We start from the raw sequence: 13,601 nt of genomic DNA on the forward strand, positions 1-13,601 counted from the left end.
AGGTTCTGCCGCAGGAGTGGATGGAAGGTGTCGTGTGTCCCATCTACAAAAAGGGCGATAAGCTGGATTGTAGCAACTACCGCGCAATCACATTGCTGAACGCCGCCTACAAGGTACTCTCCCAAATTTTATGCCGTCGACTAACACCAATTGCAAGGGAGTTCGTGGGGCAGTACCAGGCGGGATTTATGGGTGAACGCTCTACCACAGACCAGGTGTTCGCCATACGTCAGGTATTGCAGAAATGCCGCGAATACAACGTGCCCACACATCATCTATTTATCGACTTCAAAGCCGCATATGATACAATCGATCGGGACCAGCTATGGCAGCTAATGCACGAAAACGAATTTCCGGATAAACTGATACGGTTGATCAAGGCGACGATGGATCGGGTGATGTGCGTAGTGCGAGTTTCATGGGGCATTATCGAGTCCCTTCGAAACGCGCAGATGATTACGGCAAGGTTATGGTCTTTTGTGTCTGCTAGTCAACATCGCTTTGGAAGGAGTAATACGAAGGGCAGGGATTGACACGAGTGGTACGATTTTCACGAAGTCCGTCCAGTTATTTGGTTTCGCCGACGACATTGATATCATGGCACGTAACTTTGAGAGGATGGAGGAAGCCTACATCAGACTGAAAAGCGAAGCTAAACGGATTGGACTAGTCATCAACACGTCGAAGACGAAGTACATGATAGGAAGAGGCTCAAGAGAGGTCAATGTGAGCCACCCATCACGAGTTTCTATCGGTGGTGACGAAATCGAGGTGGTTGAAGAATTCGTGTACTTGGGCTCACTGGTGACCGCCGATAACGATACCAGCAGAGAAATTCAGAGGCGCATAGTGGCTGGAAATCGTGCGTACTTTGGACTCCGCAAGACGCTCCGATCGAATAGAGTTCGCCGCCGTACCAAACTGACTATCTACAAAACGCTTATTAGACCGGTAGTTCTCTACGGACACGAGACCTGGACGATGCTCGTGGAAGACCTACGCGCACTGGAAGTTTTCGAAAGGAAAGTGTTGCGTACCATCTATCGCGGGTTGCAGATGGCGGACGGTACGTGGAGAAGGCGAATGAACCACGAGTTGCATCAGCTGTTGGAGAACCATCCATCGTTCACACCGCGAAAATCGGAAGACTGCGGTGGGCCGGGCACGTAGCCAGAATGTCGGACAGTAATCCGGTGAAAATGGTTCTCGACAACGATCCGACAGGAACAAGAAGGCGAGGTGCACAGCGGGCAAGGTGGATCGATCAGGTGGAGGACGACTTGCGGACCCTCCGCAGACTGCGTGGTTGGCGAAGTGCAGCCATGAACCGAGCTGAATGGAGAAGTCTTTTATGTACAGCACAGGCCACTCCGGCCTTAGTCTGATGATAAAAATAAAAAACTCTGATTAACTTTGAAATCACCATTTGCTAATACACATATTCCTGCCAGCCAATCTATGTACCAAACTTCACCTTACCATAATCATGGGTAGGACAATGCTTTGACTGTCCCACCCAGAAAAAATCATGCGTAGGACATGTCCTACTTGTGCCACCACTCCGGCGCCACTGGAGAATACGATGCTAATTTTGTAATCGTTGTTCGATTCTCGAATATTTCCATAAAAGCAGAACTATGACAGCTTCAAACTGAAATTTGCTCTAGAAATAATGCAAAATAACGCGTTGAAAAGTTAGCAACAAGATTGTCTTCTTTTTTTGTTGCTGACAAAATTTTTCGGATCTTTGTCATTATTATCTCCGACAAAAACAAAGCTTTGTCGTTGGTACTCTTTTGTCGCTTGTTTCGCACGCGCATTCCAGAAAAATTGATTCCCTGGTTAGCCTCATGATATACGAATGCTAAAATGGTAACTTGGCTTAGAAACCTCGCAGTTAATAACTGTGGAAGTGCTTAATGAACACTAAGCAGCGAGGCGGCTCTGTCCCAGTGTGGGGATGTAATGCCAATAAGAAGAAGAAGCACTAGAGTCGATGTTTAGCAACAGAGAAAAACAATCGTCTTCCTTTGCACGTTATTCCAACAAATCTCCTTGATTACACTCATTTGATAAGCTTCCATTTGATCCATGAAGCAATGTAAACGATGAAATTGGCGAGCAATGAACCAGAGGCGGGTTGATCGTAGATGACTTCGGTACCAGTTTAGAAATGATGTCCAGGATTGCGGTTACATTACTTTTCAGTACTTTAACGTCATTTTTGATCGATGATTTGAGACTTCGCATCAGCATCAACGGAAAGGCAACAGTTCAACGATTAAAATCATCCATGTATGTATCACACAACCAGATGATGTTCTGCGATCGGAAGAGAATATTTAAATGGATGTCTCTCAGTCCAGTGGATTAAAAAAGTACAATTAAATTACAATTACAATTAAGGGAAGATCCATTTATTACGTAACGCAGAAATTGGGCATTTTCAACTCCCCTCCCCCCTATGTCACACTTTTTGTATGAAACGTCTGAAAATTTTGTATGGATCGTCACACTTTGGCCAACTCCCCCTCCCCCTCAAAGCATTACGTAATTTTTGGACGCTTCCTTAATTACAATTACAATTAAATTACAATTACAGTCAAAAACAGAGTTTTAGTAAAGTCACATTTATCGGGATAATCGTTCTTTTTTTAAATTCGCGTAGTAGCAGTAGTAATCTAGATGTTAGATAATATGCAACAAAAAAAGTCTGTCCTTTTAATCGTAATATAGAAAACCATGCTTGCTAAGAAGGTATTAAGCATCATCTTTAGGGTGCTCATTTTGTCCCGTCCTACCCTATCACCAACAGAAGCTCAATCGAAATAGCGCACAACGACGAAGGAGCATCGCTGCATCAAGTTTCAACACACTATTGGATATCGCAAGCGACAACATCGCCACGATCAATATCAACAACATAACCAACACAACTAAATTGGATGCTCTGCGTATGGTTATACGCACGTTTGAAACCGATATTCTTTTCCTCCAGGAGATTGAAAACGAGCAGCTTTCTCTGCCGTGCGACAATATGTATGCGACAATGTGATCTGTAACACGCAGTGGATCGGTCAATGGTTGATCATGTCTCACCATGCGAGTCTGTTTCCCAAATTTTGAAAGAGCACCAGAAAGAGTCTTTTGATCACTGCCGCTCCACCGCCTAACAATAAACATTGAGGAATTCTGCTGCCGGTGGCGAAATGCAGAACGATAACGAAATCATCGAAGCATGTATGGAAGAAAAAATCACTAGAACAAAAATCTCCCCTCTATCCAAACGAGCGTGCCAAGAAATCTTCATCAGGCCCGGCGGGATTCCGAGGGAATTATACCATCATACTTTCGGCATAATCCATTGTGATCTCAACCTGGTTATGTAGGAATCATTAGCCGGACGATTCCCATCCAGATTTGTGACGCCGCTCACTGTATTGGTCAAAAAGAAGAACAGCGTTGGAACATTCCGACCCATCCTAGCCCTAAAAAATAGGCGCAGCATTTATGTGGGGCAGCTGTATAAAACAATGCGGATGCGATCAATCGTGTACCAAACTATGGGTTCTTCTGGCAGCCTTTACTATGGAGCATCAGAACGACTTCAATTTGGCTGATGATGATATGCAGACGGGTCTCACCCTCAACGTAAGCAAGCTCAAATTGTTGGATGTCAACTCGAACAATCCCTCCCAACTTTACGTTAGCTGAGCAAACATCAGCGTCAGACGGCGGAACTAAGATCGACATAGAAGCACGTATCAAGAAGGCTAAAGCTGCTTTTACAAGCTTACACTTACGAGTTACGAGATATCTGGGGATTCAATTAGATTGATTAACGAACCAAAATTCTAATATTCAACTCTGAAATATGTGTTGTATGTCAGTGATACTTGGTGTGCATCAGCAGATGCCTGCGGGCCTGTTGGCCTCGCAACTGGATCTCGAATGCTGAGCTCCATCGACGATGCTCTCAAAAACTGATAGCAACAGAAATTCAAGAGCGTAAATGGAGGTGGATTGGTGACACATGAGTTCCGCACAATAGTTTAGATTTTTTTACGCGTTTACCCGATATTAACAACAAATTCTTATACCTTGGATTACTTTCATAACATATATAATATGTACTTTTTCTTGCTTAATTAGAGCGAATTTTAAAACCAATCTAGTTTTTTTACTACTGATGAAATGTACTGAGCTTTATACATCATCATTGCATTGTATTAGGAAATGCGCATTTTAAAAGTCCTAGCCAACTTGTGAGAAAAAAATATGTTTGAACGAAATTATTACTGGGGTGCGCACCTCTGGTGATGGTACCGACACAAATGAGTGCCCAACAGGGAAGTGATTAATTGTTACGATCTTTAAGCTTAATGATGGTAAACTTAGATTCAACCTTAGCCGCTTTTGTCGTTTCTTTTCTGGCAGCATGCTCCTCAAAATCCGTTGCAGTATCGGTTTCATCATCGTCGCTATCCTCCTCATCGCTATCTTCAGTGGTTGTTTTGGAATCTTCCGATAGTTCTCGTTTTAAAGAATCCTAGTTGTACAAATATGAAATTTTAATGAAGGTCCAACCGTAGCATGTGTTAATCAGACTGTACCAAAGATTCGACCGATCGTCTAGCCGCATCGACAGTAGAGCCGTAATGGTGACCCTTCCGCTTTGCTGCTAGTAGATATGAAGGCTCTGCCGTTTCAAGCTGGTTTGCCTCCGGCGTGGGATCCTGTTCTTGCGAGGAGTTCAGGGAGGTCGAACTTAGGCTCTTGTTCTTTCGATTTCCACTGCTGGTAGTGGCTGCAAACATCGAACTTAACGCTCCCATCGATTGTGATTTTATGCGTTGCAGGAAGTATCGTTCGGAAAGCTCATCTTGTTGAAGAAACTTTTTGAATTGCTGTTATGATATCAGTGTGTAAAGAACATGAGAAAATGTTAGGTGTATTTATTATTCGATTGTTCTGTCGTTGTTACCCTGTTTTGTCTTCTGATCTCTTTGTGTACTCCCTTGGGTCAAGCATATTAAAGGGAAAAGATTGATTAAGATGTGAATGTTAGGCTTTTCGAATAATTCGAGGATTGTCGATTACAAAATTTCTCAATTGACAAACTGTGAGCCTTGAAAATCTCACTTTATTCGAAACGCTTTACCTAACACGGAACACACAATATGCACAAATGGACATATTATACATTATAGATGTACAAAAAATAATAATATGAACATGTGTTGGCCCACGTTATGCAAAAAATGTTGCAAAAACTATCTACTAAACGAAAAACGCATATTCTATCCACCTCATATTACGTGTCGGAAAAAAATAATCTAACCATATGGCACATCCCTCGTTACCTGATAATCTTTGTTCTCGTCAATGTCGGAAATGTCCTGATATGTTGCGGACAGCACCTCCACCGCATTGGTATGGAACTTCAGTTCTATCATCACAAAATCCAACAGCAAGCCCTTCACTCCGGCCAACTTTTGCCTCTCGAACTTTTCAGCAATCTCTTCCATTTCCTTCAAACTCTTCGTCACCTCCAGGTTGGACTTGATCAATTCCGCATCCTTGGTCGTTTTTTTGCCCCTAGCATTGCGCGCCCTAGCTTGATCCAACTGTTTCCGTTTGGCCAGCTCCTTGTCCCGCACCATGATGGCATCCTTCACGTTTTCCTTGCTTTGCTTGCACACCACTTCGTACTGGGACAGTTCGGAAACGATGCGGTTCTCGAGCCGTTTTACTTCGAGGTCCTGGAAATCACCAATGAGCGTAATTGCTTTCGAAAGGCTGGACAGTCCGGTAGCGAGAGATTTGTTGTACTTTTCTGATAAGGAATAATCCTGGGTAGCGTGCGCCAATTCGTCTGATTTATCTCTCAGGCGGGCCACTTTGCGGGTGAACTCAGCAAAGGCTCCACAGAGCTCACTGAAGTGTTTCTCGACGGTACTGATTCGATCCAGGATAAATTTTGATTGTTCTTCGCAGAGAATGGTGGCGGTATTGGCGTTTCGCAACATATCATTCCAAAATATTTAATAGTTGTAGTAAATGTTAAATAGATGTAGTAGCAAGTTGATTTTCAATTGATTAAAAGAAATTTCGGCTGTTTATTATTTGTTACCTTCCAATATTTATGTTTTGCCATTGTGGTTGCTAAGCAACTTTTTGGTAGCGACGTCGTAGTCATCGACATCGTAGCCTGACATTGTCAGCGTTCTTTGCCATAAAAAAATTGAAAACAATTTACAGTGTTGATGAAGTTGATCAAATTTATTCATTTCCATCGGACCCGTGTTCCATTATGATAGACAATGTTGAAATATCATCCACAGCTTGTTCTAGTTGGAACTCCGGTTCATCATTCTCCACCAGCATGTCATCCTGGGCCATCACCAAATTCACCATCCGGCCCATGTCGCTCTCATCCATTTCCACCTCCTCCAAGTCCATGTCGATAGGCTTTTCTTTATTGGTCGTCGGCGATGACTCTTTCGCTTTATCGGCCGCAGCCACTTTTTGTGACCTCTTATTGGCGATGATCTTCAATAGGGCTTCCGCCTCGCGTTTGGACTCCTCGTACTCTAAACATTTGTACGCAAAATGTGAAGCTTTATCGAATTCATCTTTCTTCTCGTAATAGTTGCCCAGGGTCATGAAAGCATGACACAACGAACTTTTATCTGCAACGGCTTTCTCGTCCGAGCTATATCGTAGATACGCCGGAACGGCCTTCTCCATCTCTTCTCGCCTTTCATATAGCCGAGCCAAGTTGAACAATGCCACGCCTTCAATGTCCCCTACGTTGTAAGCTTTCTGATAGCACTTGAGAGCATTTTCACCCTTTTCCAGCTTTTCGTAAGTCTCCCCCAGTGCGACTAGCATTCGACTGTCGTACGGGCGTAGTTGTTGGGCTGCCTTATAGTAGTGCAAACTGTAGAACGGCATTTTTAGAATTTCATATGCCTGTCCTAAGCCGTACCATGCACGGAAATCGCGACGGTTGACCTCTGCAAGAATTGAACGGGATTATTAATTGTATTAATTAAATATTGGTAAAATGATATTCAAATCTTTGAAGGCTTCTTAATAAAATAGTAGCAAAGAGCTACCTTAAAAATATTTGCATCAACACCGACGAAGTAAAATGATACACAAAAAAAAAACATACTTTTTACTAACCAAAATTTAAAAGTTACATTCAACTCACCTACAGCTTGCCGATAGCTTTGAATCGCTGCATTGGTATTCTTCATCTCCATAAACTCGTGCCCCATCAACGTCCACGCCGACAGATAACGCGGATTGAGCTTCAAGGCCCGCTGGAAGTACACCACGGCCTTGTGGTGGTCAGCCCTGATGCTGTAATAATTACCCACGACGCAGCACGTCTCCGGGCTGTACTTATTTATGTCAACCGCCTTGTGCGCCAGATGAGCCATTTCAGTCTTCATGTCCTTCACGAACAGGAGATTCGAGTAAGAGTCCAAGTTATCCAAGCGGAACGGATCCACCTCGTGCAAGTGCCGAAATATTTCAATAGATTTATCGACGTCTCGCTTGTTTGAGAACGCAATCGCCAGCTGGGTCGGGATGAAAATGCACTTCCCAAATCCAGCAGCTTGAAGATGCTCAAAGATTTTGATTCCTTCATCGTTGAGGAACAGTTCGATGTAGGTATAGCCAACAAAGATCTGCTTCATCCAATGGTCGGGCAATTTCAGATTCTGAAGCATATTTTTATCGGTGACCAATGGGGCCAACTCCAACCACGCCCCCCACAGTGTCGGTTCCGCATTGATGGCATCAACGAAAATCTGTACCGCCATCTGATTCAAGTCCAGCTTCTTCAGGATGACCCCGTAAAGCCACATACAGTACCCATCAAGCTTCCGCTGTCCGTAATCCGTTCGTAGCGTTGCCAGCAGCTCCGAGAAGTCCTTCACATGATTATTGGAATTGACTATCGAATTGTCACTCATGTTGTCCAGCCGTTTCTTCTCCTTGGACATGTAAGTCGCGTACAGATGCAGAAAGCGCGGAACTGGAGAGGCGCAATTCCGGGTGAAGTACGCCGAACGATCGTACTCTCGCACATCGAAGTAACTTTTGGACAGCACATAATCATCGTATTCTTCTTCGGCGATTCCGGTATGCAGATTTTCGAATGATTTACCCGAAATGCTCACAGAAACAGTTTTGAGGCCGTGGTTTAGCTCCGATAACCATTTGGCGCTCTGCGCAAGGCCACGTTTGTTACACTCATTAATGCCGAGCAGAAGATCTAGCTTTACATCTTTGAGGCTACTTGAAAATGTTTCATTCATTGCTTTTTAAAAAAATTAATAAATTTTTATTGAAACAAAACTTTTAGACAAAACATTCGAACCAATTTGCATTTTTCTGATTTTTCTAGACAGGCGCTTTCGGTTGTTATCGTTGTTATGCGTTATAGGTGTTACATTCTATACTGAAATATTTCATTGTTATCAAATCCATCATGGTTGTCAAGTTGACGGATTTCTCCATCATCACTTCAGTTGATCAAATGACATCGTCGATGCTTCCAAATATATCCTTTCGTGTAATATTTTTCCAGTTTTACTGCCGTAAATTAAAATTTTCATAGCAACGTCAAGTTAAACCTCATTATCGTACTGTTAACTACACCCAGTCCAGTTTCGCGCACTATTGGCCACATCCGTACTGCTCAAGGTACCGCTGAAATACCTATTCCTTTCTATTTGAAAAGCATTAAGTTCCCTTATCAACCAGAATCTATCAATCCAGTGACACAAAATGTACTGCTAAAAATGGGCAACGATCAATCGCAGCAACTAAAAGGGCTGGAAATTAGCCGGAAGGCCATCCAGGTGACGGACTATTGGTCGCTCTACAATGGAGAAATCCCGATGGAATCAACCGTTTCGGTTATATCGATTTTCCAAGGTGAAACATTGGTGACCGGACAGCTTTGGATCAACCAGAATCCACTGGAACGCGCCATTCGAAATCTTAAAATCTATCGCCATCCAAATATTCTGAAGTATATCGCTTCATGGAACAAGGGATCGCTAAAAATGCTGGCCACGGAAAGGTGTCGCCCATTGGCCACTTGCTTGAACGTAACGAGCGATGTGCAGATTTGTTTAGGTTTGAGGAACGTTCTGTGTGCGTTAATCTTCCTGATAGAGCAGGCCAATGTGAGGCATTTGAGTATTAGCATATCTTCTATCTACGTAACGGAGGACGGAGCCTGGAGGTTAGCCGGATTTGAACACCTTTGGACAGGGAAGGAGTACAATTTAACACTGCTAGAGAAGTCGCAACCCTATCGCTATCCAAAAGCAATAGATCCGGACGAGTTGAAGAACAAAGGTCTAGGTGTTGAGCAGTTTGCGTTTGCCGTGATGTGTGAGGAAATCTTGCATAATAAGAACGACAGCAATATTCCTGCAGTTGAGGACTTCAAATCTTATTGTGCTACGCATCTTAAACATGCAAACGTTGCAATGCGTCCAAAGCTGTCCGCTATCCTACTTCACCCGTTGTTCAACCACGACTTCATACTGATACATTCCTTCCTGACGGAACTTCCGTTGAAGAGTCCCCAAGCCAAAATGGAATTCTTCACGAGTTTAGTGGATCGGCTGCGAACCTTCGATCCTGAAACCGTAGCCGAGCAAATGGGATCGTTGCTGTTGTCCCGAATAGTGCTATTAGATACCACGGCTCAGCTTTGTGTCACGCCCTATATCTTGAGGCCCCAAACGGATGATCTCTCGTCTGGTCTGTTTGTGGGAAGAATCTTCTCCACGTATATCATCCCTAAAGTGCAACAGGTCTTCTGCGTTCAGGATGCTCAAATACGGCTCACATTGCTGGAACATTTTCCAGACTATGTGTCCTACTTTAGCAAGGAGGATCTTAAGGAGCACATTTTGCCGCAGGTTAGTGCTTTAGAACTTATTACAATTTGAACAAAATAAAATAAGGCAATATGTATATGAAACTCACAAAACCGTTCCTATTTTTAGTTACTACTTGGTATCAAGGATACCAATGACGTACTGGTGGCGAAAACACTTCTGTGCTTAGCTGACGTGGTACCGATTTTGGGATCGGCCGTTGTAATTGGAGGAAATCGAAGTAAGATCTTCGCTGACGGTCGACCGCAAGGAGTTCCCGATCAAAGTCATCCGTGGAGCGGAGTGCGATCCATCACCCCCGTTATCGGTTCGGGGGAATTCCTTTCAAGTAGCCCTGTCCCCGGTATGGGTAGAACCCTTGTTGATCAGGAAGAAAATTTCTCTTCTATTGTTCACGGGGGAGAATTTGACCACATGGCGGAACGACCTTCTCCGGAAGGCGAAGACCCATGTCCTACCAACAGCGATGTCGAGCTAGAGGTAGATGAATGGAGTGACTGGGAACAGGATCCCAACGAACGTACCGCAAGTCATCATATCAACTTAGAGCAGCGATTAGATGCAGTGACCGTTGAAAATCCTTCAAACACTATTAGCGCTGTAAGCGATTGTTCTGCCGATCGGGCAGATTCAACGCCAAGCAGTGCCGAGCAGGAAAAATTCGTTAAACCGAAACGATCCGTCCCAATGCAGGCGGAGAGTATAGAAAACCTGGATATAAAATCACAGACCTTTAAAAAAGTTGAAACTTTGCCAGAAGAGGAAATGGACTTTTTCAAAGATATGGAACCCGTTATACAGAAAGCCAATGTGTTATTAATAAATGATGGGGACGAAATGGAGAGCAGTGAAAGTGTTCCTTTGGCCGTAGCGGACATACCAGCTATAAAGTCCAAAAAGAGTGCGACAGAACAAGAGCAGCCATTGATAAGTGTCGATAAAAGCAGATTCGATATCAAAGTGGAGGACTTGGAGGTTAACGAGGACGGTTGGGACGATGAAGAAAGCGGGTGGTAAGTATAGGAACCATTTTAGTGCAGCAGGTTCATGTTAGGTTTGCAACCTGTTGGATGGTAGATATTTGCACTAATTTTACCCGTGTTGGGTGTTGCAATACTAACTGCTTATGGACACTCACTTTACCACCTACACTAGCGATAATAAAATTATGACGACACATAAACTGGATTCAATCAATCTTATGGCCTGAAACATATCCATAACGTCTTGATTTGATATTAAATCTAGGGTAAATTTCTCAATCATTTATCATATTTTCAGAGTATGTATCTGATAAGATTAGGAAATTCGAGACAATTTGTCTAATGTTTTTCTTAGCTTCCGTGCCGTGATGTGCCCAAAGATAGTAGTAAAAAATAAGCGAATTTTAAAACAAATTTCAAGTTTATTAGAACAAATTGCACATGTACCACTATTATTGGGAACAAAAGGAAACAGAAACCGAAAAACGTTGACAGTAAAAGTGGTACATGTACATTTTTTAAATCATTCTGAACGGCAGTAAACTATCTTGGAATTCAAAATAGGATTAAAATCTGTTGTAAAAACAGTCATGTTGCTGCATTTTCTTTTAAATAAGCTGATTTTAGTGGGTGGAACTGTACATGTACCACTTTTTCTGGCAACGAAATGGCCATTGTGATATATACCAGAAAATAAAATGTGCATATCTCCAGATTTAGTTGCCAAAATCACTTTTTCGTTATTCCCTTACTAGATCTTTGCAAATAGAAGCCGTTGATGCAAAAAACTCAAAATTGACAAAAATGGTTTATGTACCACTTTCCCTGGCACCGGTTCAATTAGTGGTAGTAGTGTAGGCCACAATCCCTTCGCAAGAGGTGGGTTGTCCAGGTCTCCGCCTAGGAGGCCAGAGGCAATAATCGGCAGCTTGGTGCGCAGCGCCAGCGTGGGCCACTTAACCTTCTCCACGGCTACGCCGGTAGAGGTTATCGACGGCCCAAGGCTTGTGAGGGCGATAAACCGCAAACGGGATGGGCTTTCGGCCTTCGAGGTGGCGACAGAAAAGCTGGACGCCATCATCGACTTTGCGTCATCGAAGCATAATATCAGTAAGGACCTCAAGGTGAGCTTGCTGAAACTTCGAAAGTCGATGTTGGACGCCAAGCTGGAGGGCCGAAAGGGCCGTCAAAGGTCGAAAAGATGGCCTAGGCGAATGAGGGTAGCAAGAAGTCTAGGGTAGGCGCCAATCGCTCCAGGGGTGATGCCCTAGTCATCAAGACGGACGAGGCTAAGCACTCGGACGTCTTGAAAGCTATGATCAGTGACTTCAAGCTCGGTAAACTCGGCGCCGACGTACGTCAAATAAGACGAACCCGGACGGGCGAGATGATTCACGAGCTGAAGCGGGGCGTCTCGCAAAAGGGCGCCACCTACAAGATGTTGGCGTAGGAAGTCGAGGGCACTCACGACGGAGTTGAATCTAAGGGTTAAAGGCCTGGACGTAGTCGAAGTCGACGAGCTCGTCACGGCACTGCGGCAACAGTGTGAAGTGGAGACGCCCACCTCAGCCGTTCTATCTGCAGCGGACGCCTCCAAGGAAGTCAAGTTAGGGAGCGTCAAGGTGGGCATATACGAGCAACCCGAAGTTTGCTTCAAGTGCCTGGATCCGGGGCACAAGCAATGGGACTGCAAAGGCCCTGACAGAAGCTGCGGATTGAAGGGACATAAGGCACAATGCTGCACGAACCCTCCCAATTGTTTGATTTGTTCTAGCAAAGCTGTGAACACCAAGCATTCCATGGGGGGTTCGAAGTGCCCGGCGGTTAAGTGTGCTACAAAATCACAGTGCAGGTAACGCAGCTAAACCTGTGATGCAGCCCAGCAACTGCTGTGTCACAGTTGCTGAATGGGGGACGGATATCGCCATCATAGCGGATCCTTACCGGGTACCCGCCAGGAACGGCAATTGGGTCACCGATGGGTCTAAAATGGCGGCGATATGGACAACGGGGAAATACCCAGTCCAAGAGATGGTGTCTTCGACACACAAGGGCTTCGTCATTGCCAAAGTCAACGGGGTCTTCTTCTGCAGCTGCTATGCGCCTCATCGATGGTCGATCGAGCAGTTCGGTCGTATGCTGGATTGTTTGACGGCTAACTTGATGGGGCGTAGGCCGGTGGTGATAGCGGGAGACTTCAACGCGAATCCATGGGGTGACGCCTATAGGGTCGAAGATTGAAGAGTCCTGTGGGAGTATTCTGTGAATTCACCAATCGCAGGATCAAGAAAACTTTTTCTCCATTCAACCACACTACAGCGACGCCCCTTGGTACAAAAATAAACAGCTTAACAACCGTGAGGTCCGGACTCTAAATCGATTGATGGCCGGACACAGCTACGCAAACAACTGGCTGGCAAAAATGAAAATGATTCAGGACCCCGAATGCGACGTCTGCCTGATCGAGGACACGGCAGATCACGTTATACATACATACTGCCATGGGGGCAGCAGGGACCATGTCCAAGGGCTTGACGACCCCTCCCCAGCCGTCTGTGAGTCAGGGGGTTCTGCCTAGGAGGTGGTGGGGTTAACAGGGGCGCTGTTAATTCCTCCCAAAACCACATATCCGCAAGCAAACCTTATCAAGCGACCGTGTGCCGCTTAAAGCATACAAGCC

At 44.6% G+C, this 13,601-nt stretch overlaps 3 protein-coding genes across 5 annotated transcripts; 1 reads left to right on the plus strand and 2 right to left on the minus strand.

Annotated features, from left to right (window-relative positions):
- Nucleotides 1-2,564: 2,564 nt before the first annotated feature.
- LOC134212976 (CBY1-interacting BAR domain-containing protein homolog) lies at nucleotides 2,565-6,261 on the minus strand. 2 transcript variants are annotated; one of them, XM_062691386.1, is made up of 4 exons: nucleotides 5,364-6,261; nucleotides 4,985-5,017; nucleotides 4,614-4,907; nucleotides 2,565-4,549 (listed from the first exon to the last, which is right to left on the minus strand). In XM_062691386.1, the coding sequence occupies exons 1-4, from the start codon at nucleotides 6,027-6,029 to the stop codon at nucleotides 4,358-4,360; spliced, it is 1,185 nt and encodes a 394-aa protein (XP_062547370.1). In that variant the 5' UTR covers nucleotides 6,030-6,261; the 3' UTR covers nucleotides 2,565-4,357. The 2 variants fall into 2 exon arrangements, with proteins under 2 accessions (XP_062547370.1, XP_062547371.1); XM_062691387.1 differs by lacking the exon at nucleotides 4,985-5,017 and having other exon boundaries at nucleotides 2,567-4,549; nucleotides 5,364-6,258.
- On the minus strand, nucleotides 6,255-8,442 carry LOC134212975 (cell division cycle protein 23 homolog). The gene is made up of 2 exons (XM_062691385.1): nucleotides 7,220-8,442; nucleotides 6,255-7,019 (listed from the first exon to the last, which is right to left on the minus strand). Exons 1-2 carry the CDS (start codon nucleotides 8,334-8,336, stop codon nucleotides 6,283-6,285), a joined length of 1,854 nt encoding a protein of 617 aa, XP_062547369.1. The 5' UTR covers nucleotides 8,337-8,442; the 3' UTR covers nucleotides 6,255-6,282.
- A 125-nt stretch (nucleotides 8,443-8,567) lies between these two features.
- Nucleotides 8,568-11,121, plus strand: LOC134212973 (protein-associating with the carboxyl-terminal domain of ezrin). 2 transcript variants are annotated; one of them, XM_062691383.1, is made up of 3 exons: nucleotides 8,568-8,724; nucleotides 8,785-9,959; nucleotides 10,047-11,121. In XM_062691383.1, exons 2-3 carry the CDS (start codon nucleotides 8,823-8,825, stop codon nucleotides 10,953-10,955), a joined length of 2,046 nt encoding a protein of 681 aa, XP_062547367.1. In that variant the 5' UTR covers nucleotides 8,568-8,724; nucleotides 8,785-8,822; the 3' UTR covers nucleotides 10,956-11,121. The 2 variants fall into 2 exon arrangements, with proteins under 2 accessions (XP_062547367.1, XP_062547368.1); XM_062691384.1 differs by having other exon boundaries at nucleotides 8,800-9,959.
- The last annotated feature ends 2,480 nt before the right edge of the window (nucleotides 11,122-13,601 follow it).

This window comes from Armigeres subalbatus, chromosome 2, assembly GCF_024139115.2.
Source record: "Armigeres subalbatus isolate Guangzhou_Male chromosome 2, GZ_Asu_2, whole genome shotgun sequence".
In the NCBI taxonomy this organism is placed as follows: domain Eukaryota; kingdom Metazoa; phylum Arthropoda; class Insecta; order Diptera; family Culicidae; genus Armigeres; species Armigeres subalbatus.

What these genes read in the sequence shown, in the direction of transcription:
- LOC134212976 (XM_062691386.1), bottom strand. Translation starts at nt 6,029, where the DNA reads ATGTTGCGAAACGCCAATACCGCCACCATTCTCTGCGAAGAACAATCA. An exon ending in ACGAGAACAAAGATTATCAG is followed by an intron (nt 5,018 to 5,363) that starts GTAACGAGGGAT and finishes GCTTGACCCAAG; the next exon opens with GGAGTACACAAAGAGATCAG. An exon ending in GACGATCGGTCGAATCTTTG is followed by an intron (nt 4,550 to 4,613) that starts GTACAGTCTGAT and finishes TTGTACAACTAG; the next exon opens with GATTCTTTAAAACGAGAACT.
- LOC134212975 (XM_062691385.1), bottom strand. Translation starts at nt 8,336, where the DNA reads ATGAATGAAACATTTTCAAGTAGCCTCAAAGATGTAAAGCTAGATCTT. An exon ending in AAGCTATCGGCAAGCTGTAG is followed by an intron (nt 7,020 to 7,219) that starts GTGAGTTGAATG and finishes CAATTCTTGCAG; the next exon opens with AGGTCAACCGTCGCGATTTC.
- LOC134212973 (XM_062691383.1), top strand. Translation starts at nt 8,823, where the DNA reads ATGGGCAACGATCAATCGCAGCAACTAAAAGGGCTGGAAATTAGCCGG. An exon ending in AGGAGCACATTTTGCCGCAG is followed by an intron (nt 9,960 to 10,046) that starts GTTAGTGCTTTA and finishes TCCTATTTTTAG; the next exon opens with TTACTACTTGGTATCAAGGA.